The 19,438-nt window shown below is 40.1% G+C and overlaps 1 protein-coding gene across 4 annotated transcripts in view; it reads right to left on the bottom strand.

Annotated features, from left to right (window-relative positions):
- Positions 1 to 17,938, bottom strand: part of pacsin3 (protein kinase C and casein kinase substrate in neurons 3) — a 28,374-nt gene extending 10,436 nt beyond the window's left edge. Inside the window, exons 1-7 of one of the 4 annotated variants that reach the window (XM_062549114.1) lie at positions 17,475 to 17,938; positions 12,442 to 12,513; positions 10,800 to 10,899; positions 8,519 to 8,675; positions 5,222 to 5,457; positions 4,981 to 5,136; positions 3,990 to 4,165 (exon numbers count right to left, since the gene is read on the bottom strand). In XM_062549114.1, coding sequence (XP_062405098.1) covers positions 3,990 to 4,165; positions 4,981 to 5,136; positions 5,222 to 5,457; positions 8,519 to 8,675; positions 10,800 to 10,853 — 779 coding nt within the window. In that variant the 5' untranslated portion in view covers positions 10,854 to 10,899; positions 12,442 to 12,513; positions 17,475 to 17,938. Of the gene's footprint in view, positions 1 to 3,989; positions 4,166 to 4,980; positions 5,137 to 5,221; positions 5,458 to 8,518; positions 8,676 to 10,799; positions 10,900 to 12,441; positions 12,514 to 13,530; positions 13,552 to 16,116; positions 16,136 to 17,474 lie in introns of those variants that run through there. The other 3 variants (XM_062549118.1, XM_062549115.1, XM_062549117.1) reach the window with 3 other exon arrangements.
- Between the last annotated feature and the right edge of the window lie 1,500 nt (positions 17,939 to 19,438).

Here is a 19,438-nt window from a genome sequence, read left to right as displayed (position 1 = left end):
AATGCAAGGAAGTAGCAGAGATGTATGCACCACAGCTGTGGCCAGAAGGGACCTATGTAAGGTGCTTCTATGAGAATCGCAAGCCTAGGGCTGCGGTAGGGGCAGGTGTTAAAGCACCACTTGACACAGGGATGAGTGCGCCTGAGCCAAGGACGTCCCAGGCATGTTAAACAATGATGAACTGCTATGAGAGTTGTGTCTTATAACTCTCGTGGTCTGCAACTTGGTCAGGGTGCTGGGGCGAGAGCCCAACGCATTGTTATTGACAAGCTCTTTGAGAATGCTGATGTGATGTGCTTGCAAGAGACATTTTTAGCTATTCAAGATCTGGATAAACTCAACACTGTGCATAATGATTTCCATGGGGCAGGGGAATCTACAACAGACCTTAACACCAGAATTCTGCGTGGCAGGATTCCAGGAGGTGTGGCCATAGTTTTCGTCGTTTTGTCTTCCACATTCATGAAAGTGTTGGTATGAATGTTGAGTCATGTTTCATGAATCAGTCATGAATGCTTCATGTGCAGTTCATGACAGCTGTTATGAATGTGTTATGAATGAACCCGTCAAGTAAAGTGTTACCACATTTTTAACTGTGTGAAGAGTGATGTGTTTAACATAGGCAAGATACCTCACACTGATGGTGTAGTCATCAGGCCAGAGGATGTATGTTACGCTATTGATAAACTTAAAATGAACAAAGCCTGTGGGCAGGATAAAATAACAGCACAGCAACTGAAATACGCTAGTCAAAGTATTTCTGTTTTACTCGCTCTATGCTTTTCTGGGTTAACGAAGCATGGCATACTTTCTGGATCCATGTTATCTGTATTGCTGGTACCTGTAGTTAAAAATAAGACTGGTAAATTGACTAGTATAGATAACTATAGACCTATTGCACTTGCAAGTATACTATCCAAGGTACTAGAAGGGATCCTTATGGATAGGCTTGCAGAATACATAGCGTCAACAGATAATCAGTTTGGTTTTAAGAACAAGCATGGAACTGATCTGTGTATTCATGCACTTAAAGAAATTGTCCATAGGTACAGATCATGCAGCATCATGTGTTTCCTGGATGCGTCAAAGGCTTTTGATCGTATCAATCATGGAAAACTGTTTGGTAAACTGCATGAGCGTGGTGTTCCCGCTTACCTAATCAGGATATTGCAGTTTTGATATTCTCATCAAACTATGCAAGTTAGATGGGGGAGGAGTTTGTCAATGTAACGGGTGCTAGCTGGTTAGCTATGCGGTGGAACGTTAGTAAACCTCACTCCCCGACACTTCAAGAGCGCTGCTGGCATGAAAGCTAGTAGCCTGGGCTTTTAGCTGGATTGTTAGCGCGCTCGACTCCCGATCCGAGGTGCTGCTGTCTCGCGGGTTCGAGTCCGGGCGTGTGCAGGGCTGGACCGCGGTGGTTCCACACAACGCAGGTTACATTGCCGCCGTGACCCGGATCGGGAGTGAGGTTTAGGGGGGTGAGTGTAACGGGTGCTAGCTGGTTAGCTATGCGGTGGAACGTTAGTAAACCTCACTCCCCGACACTTCAAGAGCGCTGCTGGCATGAAAGCTAGTAGCCTGGGCTTTTAGCTGGATTGTTAGCGCGCTCGACTCCCGATCCGAGGTGCTGCTGTCTCGCGGGTTCGAGTCCGGGCGTGTGCAGGGCTGGACCGCGGTGGTTCCACACAACGCAGGTTACATCAACACCCTTCTATGTCTCCAATGGAGTGCGGAAGGGCGGAATTTTGTCTCCGCTGCTATTTAATCTGTACATGGATAATTTATCTAAGAAACTACAGGGCTGTAGAACTGGCTGCTTGGTGGGGATAGTCTCATTAATCATTTGCTCTATGCTGATGATTTGGTGGTTCTGTCCCCCTCCAGTGCTGGCCTGCAGCAACTTAGAATATGTTCTCAATATGGAGTAATATTTTATATAAAATTTAACTCAATGAAGAGCCTGGTTTTGATTGCCAGAACCAAGGAGGATATGAAGTGTGTCTATCCTTCTTTCTCATTGGCAGGGGAAACACTAGAGGTTGTAAAGAAAGTTAAATATCTGGGACATGTGATAAGAGATGACCTCTGTGATGATGATGATGTGCAGCATCAGTGTGGAAAACTGTATGGGCAGGCAAACATGCTGGCACGCAAATTTCACATGTGCACTACTGATGTGAAAATCTCACTCTTTAAAACCTATTGCACTCCACTGTATACTGCCCACCTGTGGTGTAATTTTAGTGAGTCGAAAATGAAAAAACTTAAAGTGGCTTATAATGATGCACTGAGAATTGTGCTTAAAATTCCTAGGTAGAGTAGTGCCAGTGAAATGTTTGTATCTAACGTTTGTATCTAATGTATGTGCCCACTTTTAATGCTGTTTTAAGAATTGTTATGTATAGATTCATGTGCAGACTGACAGGGTCTAAGAATGTGGTTATTGTCTCCATAGTGGATGGAGGTTTCTAAGAGTGACACAAGGTACACATCTTGCTTTTGGAAACATTGGACCCATTGTCTGTATAGGTTGTATTAATGACGCATCATATGCTTTATTCTTAAATGTCTTGTACTGTTATTTATTTATTCATATTTGTACTGTGTTGTCTCTATGTTGTACCTTTGTGTCTTGAATAAAGTTGATATGATATGATATTTTCTAAAAAATGTTTGCCATTGGGGGAGTTACAATAATATCTCCTCTTATATAGGTACAATTTCAAACAGATTTGTAAGGTTGCCGAAAACGTTTTAGAAGCCTCTCTTTTTCTCTCGCCTTGCTGTTCATGATATTCTGCAGCCAACAATGGGCGTCGCCACTCGCCATGACGCCTCAGCAGGTTATATTTCCGGTGAAGCTGCGTTGTATCTATTTTAATGTGACAGTTGACAGTGCTTAACATATAACACATATAAAAGTAAACTTTTCTATTTTATGTTGGTTATATATTATGTAGTATATCCATGCTGAGGGCAGAATTGTCAACATTTCAAAATAAATCCAAGTTGAAGCATATTCTAGTTAGAATACTGAGAACGCATGTAAACAGAATGAACGGAAGTTGAAAACAGTATCGGAACCATACATATTTCCGGGTTAAGGAATAAGGTGGATAGTCATGCTGCTATCTTTATTGAACATTTTCAGATTAATTTTTTTTTTTTTTGATGATCGGCCTTTCATTTTTTCAAAACGTTGCCCACAAGCATCCAAATCATTCTGATAGAAATCACGTTGCCCATTCTCAATGGCAGTGTCGCTCAGCAACATTGACCAAAAAGCTGTCCCATGATTCATCGCCTTATGGTAGAAGAAAATGTCAATATTAAAATAAATGAAACATTAGATGGCCTGATGGTGCTGATCAAAATAACGTGTTGATAAAAATAAAGTCCTCTGCAATGCAGCATGGAATTTGCATATCACTGGATACCTGAATGCAAAGAAACGGTGTTGACACTGAAGCCCCTAGGTTAAAAACTGTGGCCTGAAATGCCTTGTATGTGAAAAAAACTTCTTCCTGAGGCCCTTTTGAATTCATTTCCTCAGCATATAGGTTATAGATTGTTATGGCCATTATTTGAACAGTGAAAGTAATAAGAGTTTTTGAACTTTAATGTCACTAATGCTGACTTGAATTTAAATATTTACAATTTGCTGCTTTCACAGCAAAAATTACATATGCGATTAATTTAGATTAATTAATCACAGAGTTAATTAATTCGATTATTTTTTTAATCGATTGACAGCCCAAGACTTTTAAGGGTGCCAGTAAAAACCGATCATTACAAAATAGTTTTGGAAGTTGTCAACTCTTTGGGTTGATTATGGGCACATTCATGCAATCACCATGGCATTGCTTAAAAAACCCATTTACACATTTTTCTTTTGTCCAAATATTATAGCATTATATATTAATGACAGAAGACTTGACCCGCTGCCTAAATTATTTTTCAGCACATAACGTTCCATGCGTTAATACCTGTCACAATTGGAGAGATCCAGGTGCTGGTGGATGTCCAACATAGCTTCTCTGAAAAAGCAGAGCCTCTTTTTCTCTGCATCTTGAGTGATCTCAAAGACTTGTTCCATATCTTCCATATAGCGTGGATTACAGCGGTTCAACTCTTCTAGTGCCTTCTCATAGCGATCCTTTGTCTAAGAAAAAGCAAAAACTGTATGTATCAAGCATTTTAAACCCACAAAAGAAAGAGCAAGGTGTTATAATCCCTGATGCAAAGTGTAGCAGAAAAAGTCAGTGAAAAAAATCTAAAGTAGAAACAGTCTTTTATGTTCTAATTCCACAAAGAACACAGATTCATGGGGCCCTGTCATACGAGGTAACCAAGCACTGTCGGTAGGACAACAAAAAAATTGGTGCTACATAGCAGAATGCACAAATTGTGTGAACTACAGCTATAATTGCTAGCCATTAACTTCATAGAAGCATAAAGATACTATAGGCCAACGTTAAATTGCAGCACACAACAAGCTATATTTATCAGAGGTTTGAATGATGAACAATATGTTTTTCCTATAATGACTATTGCTCTGGCCCCACTATTAGAAGACCACCTGGCAAATGGCCTGTATTTCATTTTAGTTTGAGAACTCTAATGTAAACCTTAAATAAAAGTGGTTATTAATCTGGTTGTAATCTAATTATACAGCTAATATTTCGGCTAAGTTAGTTCAAATGGTTACTCTTTAGGTGGTAACATTTTGAAGCAAATCTGAGATGGTCCAGCAGAAGGCATTTGTTGAATTGAGGTGGAATGACCCTTAGGGCCCCCAGATGTATCAATATTCTGTGTTCAAAATCAGCTTTTCCAACTGTAATAGTCATTCACTACATTGATCAAATCCACATGTATTTCTAATGAACTTGAAGCTATTTGAAATACATTTGATTACATATGCAAACTACATTCATTCCAATGACATGCTTAATGGATCAATGAATGCATCAATACCTTTTCAGTCTCCACAGTACACTTCTCCACACGATCTGAGAATTTGCGGACCTCTTCCTGTGACTTTGTGGTGTCTGCTTTGGCATGGGTTTCCCTTGTAATGGCTGTCCGCTCCTCCTTGCGTGCTTGGTGATAGCTCTTCTTAGAAGACTCCACCTATTAGGGAGACCAAGTCCTTTCATTTCACTACTTAAATGTACCCCTAGATCTAGTAAATCAGTAAAGTACAGCTCTGACTCACCTCCTTAAGTTTGCGAACCCAGGGCTTCTGAGCTTTGCGAAAACCTTCATCAGCTTCTTTCGTCTCTCGGAGGCCACCAATCATCTGCTTGTGGAATGCCTCTTTCTGCCAGTTGCGTATTTTTTCACTGTCCTCCATAACAAGACGCTCTCGCAGCTCCATATGGATCTCACTCAGATGGTCAGCTGCATTCATAAAGGCATGCCATGCTTTTTCTAGAGTACCATACTGAGGACCTGCAAGTACCAAAACAGATCACTGAAATCGTTGCCTTGTGAACACAAAACCATATAATCATCTTGATGGTGGCCTATAGGGCTGTGCATCTCTGCCTTATAAGACTATTCAAAACTTATCTAGATGCATAAGCTATGATACGATTCAGAAACTATACATTTTAATAAAGAATGATTCGGTGCGATTCAATGCAATTCAATATTATATGATTCAATGCAATAGGGCCCCAAAATGCAATACAGTTCTTAACATAAGTTTAATATCAAAATTAAAAATGTCCATTCCATACATACAGTGGGGAGAACATGTATTTGATACCATGCTAAAGTTGCCTAAAAAGAGGAATCTAAAATCATCATTTGACAATTGATCTTAAAGAGACCCTATGCAACATTTTCATAGTCATAATATTGCTTAGAAATCGTTGTTTTGCTTGACTGTCCAGTTTTATCGAAAAGAGTAATATTTCCTCCCGCCCCCAGTGTCCCTGTCCGCTATTGCAGCCTTGCAGTTTGTCTAGGAAGCGATCGCTCCTTGTTTACATCTGGAAGTCTGAGACGCCTAAGGAACGAGAAGAACCACACTTGCAATTTATATATATATAGCCTATATATATATATATATATATATATATATATATATATACAGCGCCCTCCACAATTATTGGCACCCCTGGTTAAGATGTGTTCTTTAGCTTCTAATAAATTCATTTTTTTTCCAAATAATATAGGACCACAATGAAAAAAAAGCGTAAAATCCAACCTTTAATACAAGTGCATTTATTTAGAAGGGAAAAAATCCCACATTAAGAAATAATTATTCTTCATAAAATCACCTGTTCCACAATTATTGGCACCCCTAACAATTCCTAGGAAATAAATGTAATTAAAGTATTTCTGTCATTTCTGTCATTTCTACAGTAGTTTACAAAGTCAATCAGAGTATGTAGGAACATTTAATTAGTAATTCTTAACATCCTGTTTCCCTGGGCTATCAATATGACGTGACACAGAGGCCATTTCTCTTCAACATGGGAAAGACAAAGGAACACACTGTTCAAGTAAGGCAGATGTGTGTCGACCTTCACAAGTAAGGCAATGGCTATAAGAAAATAGCCACTCGCACACCTGCCCATATCTATGGTCAGAGGAATCGTTTAGAAGGTTAAAACAACTGGAACAGTGGTAAACAAGCCTGGAAGAGGACGCATGTTTATTTTGCCATCACGCACAGTGAGGAGGATGGTAAGAGAAATACAAAAATCTCCAAAACTCACTGTTACAGAATTGCATCAAATGGTTGCATCTTGGGGTCACAAAGTCTCCAAAACAACCATCAGGCACTATCTACATGCCAACAAGTTGTTTGGGAGGCATGCAGGGAAAACAACCTTTCTCACTCAAAATCATAAGCACAAACGTCTGGAGCGGTACTGGGCCTTCAACTGGGACCATGTGCTTTGGTCAAATGAGACAAAGTTAGAGCTTTTTGGCAACAAACACTCTAAGTGGGTCTGGCGTAACAAAAAGATGAGTATGCAGAACAGCACCTCATGCCCACTGTGAAGTATGGGGGAGGATCGGTGATGCTGTGGGCCTGTTTATCTTCCAAAGGGCCTGGGAACCTTGTTAGGGTGCATGGCATCATGAATGCTTTGAAATACCAGGACATTTTAAATCAAAATCTGGTGGCCTCTGCCCGAAAGCTCAAGATGGATCGTCACTGGGTCTTTCAGCAAGATAATGACCTTAAACATATGGCCAAGTCTACACAGAAATGGTTCACCAGACACCGTATCAAGCTCCTACCATGGCCATCTCAGTTCCCAGACCTCAACCCCATTGAAAACCTGTGTGGTGAGTTGAAGAGGAGAGTGCAGAGGAGAGAACCCAGGTCGTTGGATGATTTGGAGATTTTGTGCAAAGAGGAATGGTCGAAGATCCCTCTTTCTGTTTTCTCTAATCTTGTGAAACATTATAAGGCAAGATTAGGTGCTGTTTTATTAGCAAAAGGGGGTTGTACAAAGCATTTACATCAGGGGTGCCAATAATTGTGGCACACATGATTTGATGTAAAATAATTATTTCTTAATGTGGGATTTTTTTCCTTCTAAATAAATGCACTTGTATTAAAGGTTGGATTTTACGCTTTTTTTCCATTGTGGCCCTATATTATTTGGGGGAAAAAAATGAATTTATCAGAAGCTAAAGAACACATCTTAACCAGGGGTGCCAATAATTGTGGAGGGCGCTGTATAAATATACACGCTAAAGCTGTAGGGGAAGCTCTGCAGAGAAATATGCAAGCATAAAACGAGCAAAAACGAAAATCGAAACCGGAGATGAAATTGCCAATCCTGCATAGTTTCTCTTCAATGCCTTAATTAAGTAAATGAGTAAAAATCAAAACCAACCAAGGACACCAATTTTCTTTGTGATTGAAGAATGTATCGTAAATAAATACATGTTTTTCTTTAAATGCTAGGGGGAATTAAGTATTTGACCCCTATGTTAAATTCCCATAGGAGCAGGAGGATTTTTAAATATGTTTTTATTTTTAAAGGCCAGCTATTTCATGGATCCAGGATATTATGCTTCCTGATAAAGTTCCCTTGAACTTTATTATAGTTACCTTGAATTAAAATAGCCCCACATCATCACATAGCCTTCACCATAGCTAGAGATTGGCATGGTGCTTTTTCCGGTAGGCCTATTAGTTTTGCATTGAGCTCAATGAGCATCAAACAGGCTAATAGGCCTGGAAAAAGCACCATGCCAATAAATAGACTGGAAAAAGCACCATGCCAATCTGTCTGCTGTTGTATGTCTCAAACTGTATTTATTTGTTAACTTATTTTGATTTTAACAATCTTACTTACTTACAGTATTTACTAAGTTAAGATTTGATGAGCTTCAATAAGCCAGTTAACTTTGGGGTGACATCACCTTCAACCTCAACCTATACCCACACCAGTTACTCATCTGAAGAAGCAATGTCGTGTCAGGTCTCCAGGTCAAACTAAATCAAACAGCTGCACCCCACACCCTTAAAAGAGCTCACCTTTCTCTACGACGACCCGCCATTTCTTGGCCCAGTCACTTAGTTGTTGTGAGTAGCTCTTCTCAATCTTGGCCCTCTCCTGGAAACAGCTAATTAGCTCGTTGCATAGCTTGTGTCCATCATCAATGCGCTTCACGGTCCTCTTGTAGTTCCCAGGCTAGAGGGGAAAACAAAGCCAACATAAGTAGAATATTACAACAAATGGCCTACTTACAGGTAGGGTTACCGACATTGTGGTATCCCACATCATAAAAATTCACAATTAACATGAACAAATAAAATTTACATTTGCCTATTACATACAGTACCCTCCAGAATTATTGGCACCCTTGGTAAAGTTGACTAAAAAATAGGTATAAAAATAATCTTTTGGTGATTTATTGTACTCCTACAATGAAAACAATGAGGAAAAATACACTCTGGAAGGAAAGCAACTTTATTCTGAGAAAAAGGAAAATCTCATAAAGAAATAAATATTTTGAACGAAAACACATTGGTCACAATTATTGGCACCCCTGAAAAATCTTATGTACAAAATTTAAGAGAAGCATTTTCCTATCTAATTGCAATTTATTTAACTAAATTAGAGTGTCTGTGAACTTTCAGAAGTAGTTTATGACATTATCTTTCACTATGGTATGAAAATGAAGTCACTCAGAGGCTAAATCCTCTAATCATTTTTCAACATGAAAGACAACAGAAAATTGAAACAAAAAGAAAGTGTGTTGACATTTGTAAGCAAGAGAATGTCTATGGAAATTTTGTTGAAAATGCCTATATTTACTGTCAAAATGATGATTAAACGGTTCTGATCATCTGGAAATGTGACAAACATGCTTGGACAAAGACCCATGGCTATTTTGCCCCCAAGTACAGTATGGAGGATGGTATGATAGGCAAACAAATCCATAAGAACCACTGTTGGAGAGTTACAGACAACGCTATCATCTTAGGGTCACCAAGTCCCCCAAAAAATCTTCAAAAGTGACCTCACTGCTAATAGATTATTTGGACAGCATGTCAGGCTAAAGCCAGTCCAGTCATTTAATGAACAATGTAAATGGCAGGAGTTGAATGGTACCATGACATGTCTGGGAGTGTGGTCTATTGTCAGATGAAAAGAAAATTGCGCTCTTTGGCTAAAAACGATTAAGGTGTATTTGGCGTACATAGAAGAATGACTATACTAAAAAGAGTCCCATGCCTAGTAAGAATTATGGTGGAGGGGCTGTGCTATTGTGGGGCTGTTTTAATTCCCAAAGGCCTTGGGAACTCTAATTAAGGTGCATGATATCATGAACACCAAGAAAAACCTGAACATTTTCAAAGGATATAAAACTATCTCAGCCAAGGTCCTAAAAGTTGGTCATGATTGGATCATTCATCAGGTCAATGAACCAAATCAAATGTCCAGATCAAAACAAATATGGTTTACTGAACACAAAATCAAGCTTCAGACATTGCCATTGCAGTCCTCTGATCGAAACTCCATAGACAAACAGTGGGATGAGTCAAAGAGGAGAATGCACAAGTGTGGACTTAGGAATCTGGACGATCTGGGGAGGTTTTGTAAAGATGAATGGTTTTAAATCCCTTACTTTGTATTCTCAATCTCAATTAGCCTGTTTAATATGCATTGAGCTCAATGAGCATCAAACAGGCTAATAGGCCTACTGGAAAAAGCACCATGCCAATCTCTAGCTATGGTGAAGGGTATGCGATGATGTGGGGCTATTTTAATTCCAACGGCCAAGGGAACTTCATCAGGATGCATAATATCCTGGATCCATGAAATAGCTGGCCTTAAAAAATAAAAATCTGCCTGCCCCTATGTTAACCCTATGTGTTAAATTCCCATAGGGTTACATAGGAAGACCATTTATTTATTTACGATACATTCTTCAATCACAAAGAAAATTGGTGTACTCAGCTGTTTTATTTTTACTATTTTTTTTTTAATTAAGACATTAAGATCAATTGTCAAATGATGATTTTATATTCCTCTTTTTAGGCAACTTTAGCATGGAATCAAATACATTTTCTCCCCACTGTAATTAAGTAGATTTCATTTAATACCTTAACCAGTGCAGTTTCAGCACTGTGATGTTGACGAAAACCTGACTGATATTTGTTAAAAAATAATAATAATTCTGGGCGAGATCCATTTATACTTAATTTACATAACATGTTATTCCTTATTAAGACCAGCCTTTTTGCCATTAGCCATCTGATTACATCTGTTACAAGTGTCCATACAATAAGGATGTGATGCCTGACTTACCTCCCAGAAGCTTTCACAGCTCCCAACATCTTGTAAGTCTCCATTTGAAGACATTCTGGGGTCACCTTTGCAGCACGGAATGGTGGCGGTTATAGTCAAACTATAAAACAAACAACATTTTAAACAATTTTGAAGCACAGAGGCAGTGGTTATAGTACTTAAAACACATGGTTGGTTGGTTGCTATACTCATGTTCATTATGTTATCAACACTGAAGAGTGAAAACAAGTCGATAATATTTCCAATAATACTTTTCAGCAAATCCCCATCATGTCCTGGCAGAACGAGACCCTGTCCACTCTAGCATTGGCACACACAAGAAACACCTTCCCTCCCCTCTATAAACTCACTTGTGGCCACACTGGCCCCTGTGGGTCACTGGGCTAAGTGCTACAATTTGCTCACCCCCATCCACGCTTCACAGCAGTGCTACCCCCACACTAGCTGTAAAACATGCTATCCAACCAATCAGAGCAGAGCACATACAAGAGGGGTTTTAGAGTAGATACTTCATTGTACCAAAGAAAGATGGCAGTCTCAGACTCATTATTGATCTGAGACATCTGAATGCTTATTTGCAACAAATGGCATTCAGATTGATCACTCGGTGTAAAATCCTCACCAGCCTTTGCCAGGGTGATTGGCTCAGTCGACAGACTTGAAAGTCACCAGACACAGGAGTCTACGCTTTGCATTTGAGCAGGGAGTTGCTGAAGGTATTGCAGCACCCCGTATTTGCAAGAGGCAAGGGAAAACTACTTTACAAAATCAATTGATTTTTTAAGCTTTTTTTTTAATTTTCAAAACTTTTCTAGGTGCCAATAACTGAAAGAATAGTGGTAAATGAAAAATAATGAAACATTTTTCCTATTAAAAAGTAGCCTACCGTCTACACTAGCTTGCATGTAAAACAGAGGGAGCGCGCACAGGTTTTATGGTAGTGGGCATCCAGTTGTAGCTTGCTAATTCATTTATTAAAAACATAATGGTTATAGATACACTGATTTGTTGACAAAGAAAAGATGAAGGCACCAGGAGTAAGTCTGGCAGTGGAATACTCTCCTATTGCTGTCATCAGATGAGGAGGACATGAGTGAAGCCATGACGGCCTCGTCTAGGCTTACCAGGTTGATGAAAGGAGAAAGCTTGCTAACTGACTAGTTGAGCACAGTAGTCATATTATAATAATAATACAACAATACAAACAAGACCATATTAACATTAGCAAGAATAAAGGAAAATGTTCCTTTTCTTTTCTTTGAAAAATAAAAAATACTGCAATAATTAAATAATATACAAGTCAAAAACAAAACCAAAACAAGACATAATTCGTTTCTGTACTTGTACTCAGCACAATGACAATGAAGTTGAATCTATCTATCAAAGTGTTGTTTGCCATAGTTTCAACACTGGCTATAACAATTTCCCTTGTGAGTTAAATGTTTTCATGCACGTCTGGATTATGGATGAGGAATGTTCAGGAGACAAACAACGGAATATGCATGCGTGTTTTAAGCATAGTGCAAGCTCTGTTCTCTGACTGAAAGTGTGCAGAAATTGAGCACTTTCTTAACTATTTTTAATATGTGTTAATAAAACATACTTTTTGGTAAACGTATTTTTGCAAAAAAGTCAAACTTACCCACAATGCAGTCAAAAATACTGGGTGTCTTTTCCTTTACTTTCAGTCCAAAAGTCATGCAGAAACTGTGTCCTGTCAGGGAGAAAAACATGACACTTATTACTAAGATGCACTGTATGCCAGGAAGTTAGTTCGGCATTGGAAAATTGGCCTTTTCCTTCAGTTTGGAGACTACTGACTAAAGTTACATGCAGAGGATGTTCTGGCGATGTCAATTTCATTGCTGCAGCATCCACTGGATTACAGTTTTTGTGCTTTTAAAGGTAAACTATGCAGCTTTGCCAATTTCTTTGCAGTGTTCTCATTTATTGCTCACAGGTTTCTCGGCAGAACTCCCCCTACAGCTTCAGTATTATGACACTCCTCAAATCGGTCAGTCTGCCATTTACTCTTTCCCCGTTTCTATGGCTCTGCCATGACGAATGTCTCAGAAACTCCATTACTACCTTGTTCTACCTGGTGTCTGGCATGTATGTGTGTAGTGCAGTAAAGCAATTTGTTACATCGTTAGCATGATCACAAAGCTGTGAGACTTTCCCAGAGTCCAGACCCCACCAGCCCAAAGTTGCAAGGGTGGTTTTGAATCATGACTTTTCAGCATTAGATGAGTAATTAGCAGCCTTAGTTGGAAACCATTATTGTCCACAGAGACACTGATAATAACTGACCTAAGCCTACCAATATAATAACAGGCCTATTACAGCAACTTTCAGTGTATCCAACTGTTGGAACTGCGACCAAGGCTCACACTCAACGATTCAGAATTAATATGTGCACGGTCATGTATGTATTAGTGTTCAGTAAGGTCTCTATTAACCCTATGAACCTTAGACTAGTGCTGGGCGGGAAACCATTTAAAGGAGAATTCCAGTGTGATATTGAGCTGATCTCAACCTGCCCCCTGCACTCAGAAATCTGCCGCTATGCTAGCCGATGCTAACAACAGATTTTCAATGGGGTTGCCTCAGGCATCGGCTTAGCCATGCCAATAAATCGCTGTTTTACACCATTTATTGGTAGACTTCTGAGGGCCCTGACATTTAAAACGAGACATCAAGAACTTTGAAAAAGCACTGGTGGTTTACTTACATGACAGTTTATTCAGGCAGTCTATAGCTGTGACGTGAATCAGATCAAATAAATAAGGAGGACGCCCATCAAACTCAAATGTTTCCTCCTCGTCTTCAAAGTCTTCATCAAACTCCGCAGCATCATCATCCAACATCCTTGCAATAGTTGCCAACTGTTTGCACTCCAGTCAAAAACTACCGCAAGTATTCACGTGACTGATTCACATCCCAGCTATAAGGCGCGTTCAAGATGACTGCGCAGCACAAGATGCACGTGGTTAAAAATCTGTCCACGATGGTCTAGATGGGTGTGTTTTCGACTCGGCAGTCGGTATCACATGGCCTCAACTTATCGCGGGAGCAAGGCGTGGCCAGGCGGCTGCTCCGCAACAGAGCAGCCGGTCTGGAGGTACTGCGGAGCCTAGACCCTGCCTTCATGACGTCAGGTCTTTGCCCTAATTGGCTTTTACATCCCTGACGTGTGTGCAGGTGTTTAGATGCCTTCTCATATCCACAAGAGTCCGTGCGGGTCCGTGCCTCGTGATTCGTCACATGGTCAAGTCTAGACTACGGGAAGTAGAGAGTGTACAACTTCATAGCAGCGTTTGTATCCCCTCCCCTGCTGCCACCGGCAGCTGTCGTTGCTGCAAAAGGTCATTTGGAGTTGAACTTGAACACGGCTATTGTTCCGCTCCGGCTCGTCACATGACTAAATTCAAGATGGCGGCGAACTGTAAACTTTCGGAAGTGACTGCCTGAATAAACCGTCATAAGTAAATATATATTCTGTACAACACCCCTACATAAATCCCTTAGCTAAGGAAAAATTAAGCCTTAAGGGTAAAAAAATATCCTTTGTGCAGCAGCTTCAGAGCAGTACTGTGTAGTCGTACCATGCATGTTTGGAAGTGCATTGAACATTGAAAAGGGTCCTGTCTGAAACAGTGTCGGCGCAGCTTTTTGAACATTGTGTAATCAATCAAATACATATGGTGGTATATTAAAAATTCTGATTCTAACACCGGTATTCGGTGTGAAGCATCCATCCTGGTCATTGAAAGTGCCATTCACACATGCTATATATTGGGGGGTTTTTAGCTTAGAGTCTAGGCTACCCAGATCTGCCACAATGTCATGTATTAATAATGAATAATTCATTTAAGTAATAAAAATACAAAAAGCATATAAAAAATTGTAGATTTTGACGTATCTCACCACAGCAAGCTGACAGCTCGACATGCATTTCATGTACATGTATGTATGTGTAGGTCAGACGGTCCTGAATCTGGCAATATACTGTAAGACCCAAGGTGGAGGGGGACTTTGGGGCTGAGCGATTTACAGAAATATGTGGTGTGTGCCTTCCAGAAACATATGCAATTTTTCATTTAGCTCTGTGCTCCATATCTGTGACACGAGCTGATCTGACTTGACTTGACCCTAGCTTGCGCGTTAGCCTGTGTGTGCACTGATGATTCTCTACAACTTTTTACTGCATTGCAATGAATGTATTGATAAAAAGATGCCAGACAGAGCAGTGTGGTCGCCAGTGTACCCATGACACCAAGACATAAAAAACATTTATAAAATAACAAATGCCACACAAGACAAGGGATGCCTAACGGAGCGGCGTAATCGCCAGCATACCCATGACACCAAGACATACAAGACAGACAAACTGTGGCATACTACCATACAGAGCAGTGAACACATTAATCATGGACAAACAAGACTATGCATTGCATTGCATTACCAAGGTCAATAGTCATAACTTTAACTAACTCTGAATAAGTATTCAACATAATCCCTTACATCATGTCTCTTCCCAGATTACCATAATAACTTTGTTTCAAAGGAAACTTGCAAGGAATGCCTTTTTTCTGTATCCACAACCCACTCCTAAACACTGCTGTAAAGCCTTCATAGACTTGTCAAAGAGCCCACTGTTTAGTTAGAGTACAACTCTACTCAACAAAACCCTACAGGCTTTCTCTGCCCATGTAGGCATGAAAACAAAAGTACTCTTGTTCAACAACCTCTCTCCCACAATAGGTCATTTTGCGCTGCCAAGAATTTTTCAGGTGGAGTGGCCTTTTTCACACAGTTTTACTCTGATTGTGCTCTGCATAAGAGTTCTTTAGGTGTAATTCCAGAGCTAAAATTTCCTTTAAAGAGAAATTCTTCTAAATGTACAACTTGTGTAATTTTTGGCACCGTCTCACCTTTTCACTAGCGATTCCACTGGATCACTAATAGTTTTGTCCTAATGTTTTGCAGTGTGCTTGTCCATAAATTATTTACAGATTTACTATTTTTTTAATGGTCTTTTTTGTGTTTAGTTTCCATGTTGTGACCCCATTGGAAATTAAGGTGCAAAGTACTTTGCACATAGGTGCCTAAATAGTGTGGTGTGGTGTACTCTCCTTTCTACAGAGCCCGTCAGGGAACATTCAAAGACAATTAGTGTCCTTAAAGGTTCGATTTTTCCTCATTTTTTTTAATTAGGACATTAAGATCAATTTTCAACAGATATCTTTTTATTCATCTTTTTAGTCAACTTTAGCATGTGTATGAACATGGTATGTAAACTTATAAGCAAACTGACCTTGCTTTGTGCACTGGCACACAGACATGTTGGAACAGGAAAGGGACTTCGCCCCTTAGTTCCAGTGAAAGAAACTCTTAGTATTTCAGAATTAGCGAAGAGATTCCATGCTCACAACTTTGTGAGAACAATTTGGGGATGAATTTTCATAAATCATTTTCTTAAATTTTGTTTTCCAAGTAATTTCAGTGGAACTGTATCGGGTTATGTTTAGTTCATTTATCTTTACTCAATCAAAGCAAAACAACTGCATTTTTATTGATTTTACCTGAAATACATAATTAAAAAACATGACTTTTTAATGTTTTATTAAAAAAAATTGATTTATAGCGTTTTGGAAAAGAGCTATTCTGTTTCAATATGACCGTGCACCAGTGAACAAAGCAAGGTCCACAAACACATAGATGACCAGAGATTGGTGTGGATGAACTTGACTTGCCTACACAGTCCAGATTTCAACAATAGAACACCTTTGGGATGAATAAGAGCAGAGACTGGGAGCCAGTCTCCTCATCCAACATCAGTGCATGTGTGACATGACACTGAAGCTGCTCCTCGGTAGGAACGCAACCACTGGTGGCGCTGATGGTCTTTCTGACATCAATGAAATCCTGTGAAATCCTTATATGATTGGTCTGGTGCTCTATGCATGCGAAATTTGGCATCGAACAACTTACTCTTCCGAACGTTTTTTCATCGCAACGAATTTATCCATCGCTGTGTAGCCTACAGTCTAATTGCTTGTATTTAATGGCGTACTTTTGTGCAAAACGTTCTTGGTGTGGACTTGGTGCGCACGGACCTTAAATTACAATTCCGTTTTGTCGGCGCCCGTCCATAAAATCATTCATTCAGGGTTTGCCCGTTTAAAACACGCAGATGTGCGTGGCAAGTGCACTCATGTCAGTGCCAGTGTAGACTAACGCTTTAGAAGTAGCCGTAAACTCAACAGACTAGCCTAACACTATCCAGTACTGTTGGGTTTGTTTTTTAGGCTACTCCAATGTGCGTAATTCCTAGTTATCAGCAAAAGAAACAGCATTTTTCAGCAATACAAAGGGCGTAGACTACAATTGAGGACCGACCAGCTATTGGTTGAATTTCCCAATAGGATTAGAATCGCGGAATAGGCCTACACCTTTAAAGTGGCAGATTCGTAAGGGAGTGACAATGGCATAGCCTATGTAGCAATACAAAGCTAATTGTAGCATGATCACATCACATCACAACATCTATTGAACTAAATCGTTGAACTGATGCATCTTGATCGTCTACTCGAAATGCGAGGATACCGATATAAAATCCAGACAACGTAGGCTACAGTGTTAATACAGTAGCCTACAAAGTTAGGTCCTTACCTGTTGCGCCGCCAAGGCGTCGCTTACAATTGTGCACTCGATTCTCGCAGATGTAACTCGCAAAACGTTCCTACAATTTTCGTTGATGCCTTTTGAGTAAATGTATCCGCGTTTAAATTAACACTGTGAAAAAAAAGATATCTAAAGAAAGAAACAAAAATACTCTTAAGAGGAGAGGGGGTAAAGGTGTAGCCTACAACTGAGGCATCCCGCTGCCATAACGAAAACATAGAGCTGAATCACACCGAAGGCGTAGGCTACGTTTCACCTTGCAATCGTTTAACTTTGAAGTTGACTGAAACATGCTGTAGCTATAACAGATAAGCTCAAGGCATATCGACGAGGTATTGTTTGGATAGCCTGTTACTGATTCCAACAGGCAAATAGACAGGCAACTCTTCGGTCGTCTGAGGAGGTCTTCAGAGACGTAATTATGCGTAGCTGAGGCTGAACATCCATTGATCCAATTACAAATGTTAACCCCTCACAATCTACGTTTTACACAGTCGACAAAACTAGGCTAGGCCTATCTGTTTTTTTGGGTTTTTTGCAATAGGCAACTTTGGAAGGCTCAGTCACGGACAATAAACTAGGCCAGTTTTTTTTTTTTTTTTTTTTTCAAAAAGTTGGCTATGCGTAATCGAGCCTACGAATACGCAGTGATAGGCCTAGGCCAACTGACTTGATGTCCACACCACGGTCCCAACGCAAATGTTTGGACATATCCAAATAGAATCTATGTGTGTGGCTAAGCCACGCCCAACGAATAGCCTAGTGGAGTAGGCCTAACAATAGTATGGATCAAGTGCCAAAATACTGAATGATGAGGCCTGTGGCACTGACATCTATTGTGATGAAATTTGAAAAACTAGTGAGGTCTAACTGATATTGCAGGGGTTCATCAGGTCCCTTTCCACAGGTGTAGCCTATTAAATCAAGTACTTTGATTATCAATGCGACTGCATGCATGGTGCTTGATTAATACACCTGTGGAAAGGGACCTGATGAAACCCATGAATAGGCCACAGATGGGTGCCGCTGCCACAGGACAGAAAAGGAACACTTCTATACAACTTTAATACAATTCAACCCTTTACCTTAATAAAAAGGCTTTTAGAGCAATTTGATTTAAGTAGTTTAAAAGTTTTGTTGGCTGGGTTTTATGTTTTAATTAACAGGACACAAAGAGGAGCCCTGTCCGATGAGATCTGTTCCTCCACTGGCTCACCTCAGAGATGCATGTTGTCCACATAGCCTACTGTGGCATTGCAGGACATTTGCCATTGACTATGCCAGCCCAGGTATACGTTTGACCGGACCCGCGTCACACAGAGCAGGTTGTTTGCGCCACGCCCCTTTTTGGGGGAAAACAAGCCCTCAGAACAAGCTTGAAACAAGCCAAAGTGACCGGCGTTGTTCACGGTCACTGATCTATAACGAATAACTTATTACTTATAGATCAGTGTTCGCGGTAGACAGACATGCCGAGAAGTTGCTGTGTGGTTGGGTGTACCAACCACAAAGCTAAGAACCCCTAACATTAGGCTACACCAAAAATTAATCAGACCAACGAAAACGGAAATCTAGGCTAACACTTGGCTAACACTAGGCTATCGGCTATGACAGAAATGATCTATCTTGGAATTATCTAACGAACATACTTTACATCCGAGCCTGTGAGTCAACTACACTACATTAAAATTAAAATAAGAGGCCAAAAATACAGGAAAACAATTTAGTTATTTAACTGGAGACTAAATGAGATACCAGTATGTCCGGGTATGACACTGGCCACTGAGTGGGGTTGTTGCTACTGCTAGTAGGCTACTCGGGAGACCGAGGGGAAAGTTTTTTACTTTGATTGAATTAAGCTTTTGACGTATCTTTCACGGTCAACGACCGGCAAAGTGGCAATATATTGCAGTGTTTTTCAACCACTGTGCCGCGGCACACTAGTGTGCCGT

Source organism: Sardina pilchardus, chromosome 11, assembly GCF_963854185.1.
Source record: "Sardina pilchardus chromosome 11, fSarPil1.1, whole genome shotgun sequence".
Classification (NCBI taxonomy): domain Eukaryota; kingdom Metazoa; phylum Chordata; class Actinopteri; order Clupeiformes; family Clupeidae; genus Sardina; species Sardina pilchardus.
Note: the sequence above shows the minus strand (reverse complement) of the source record. Positions and strands in the feature narration are given on the sequence as shown.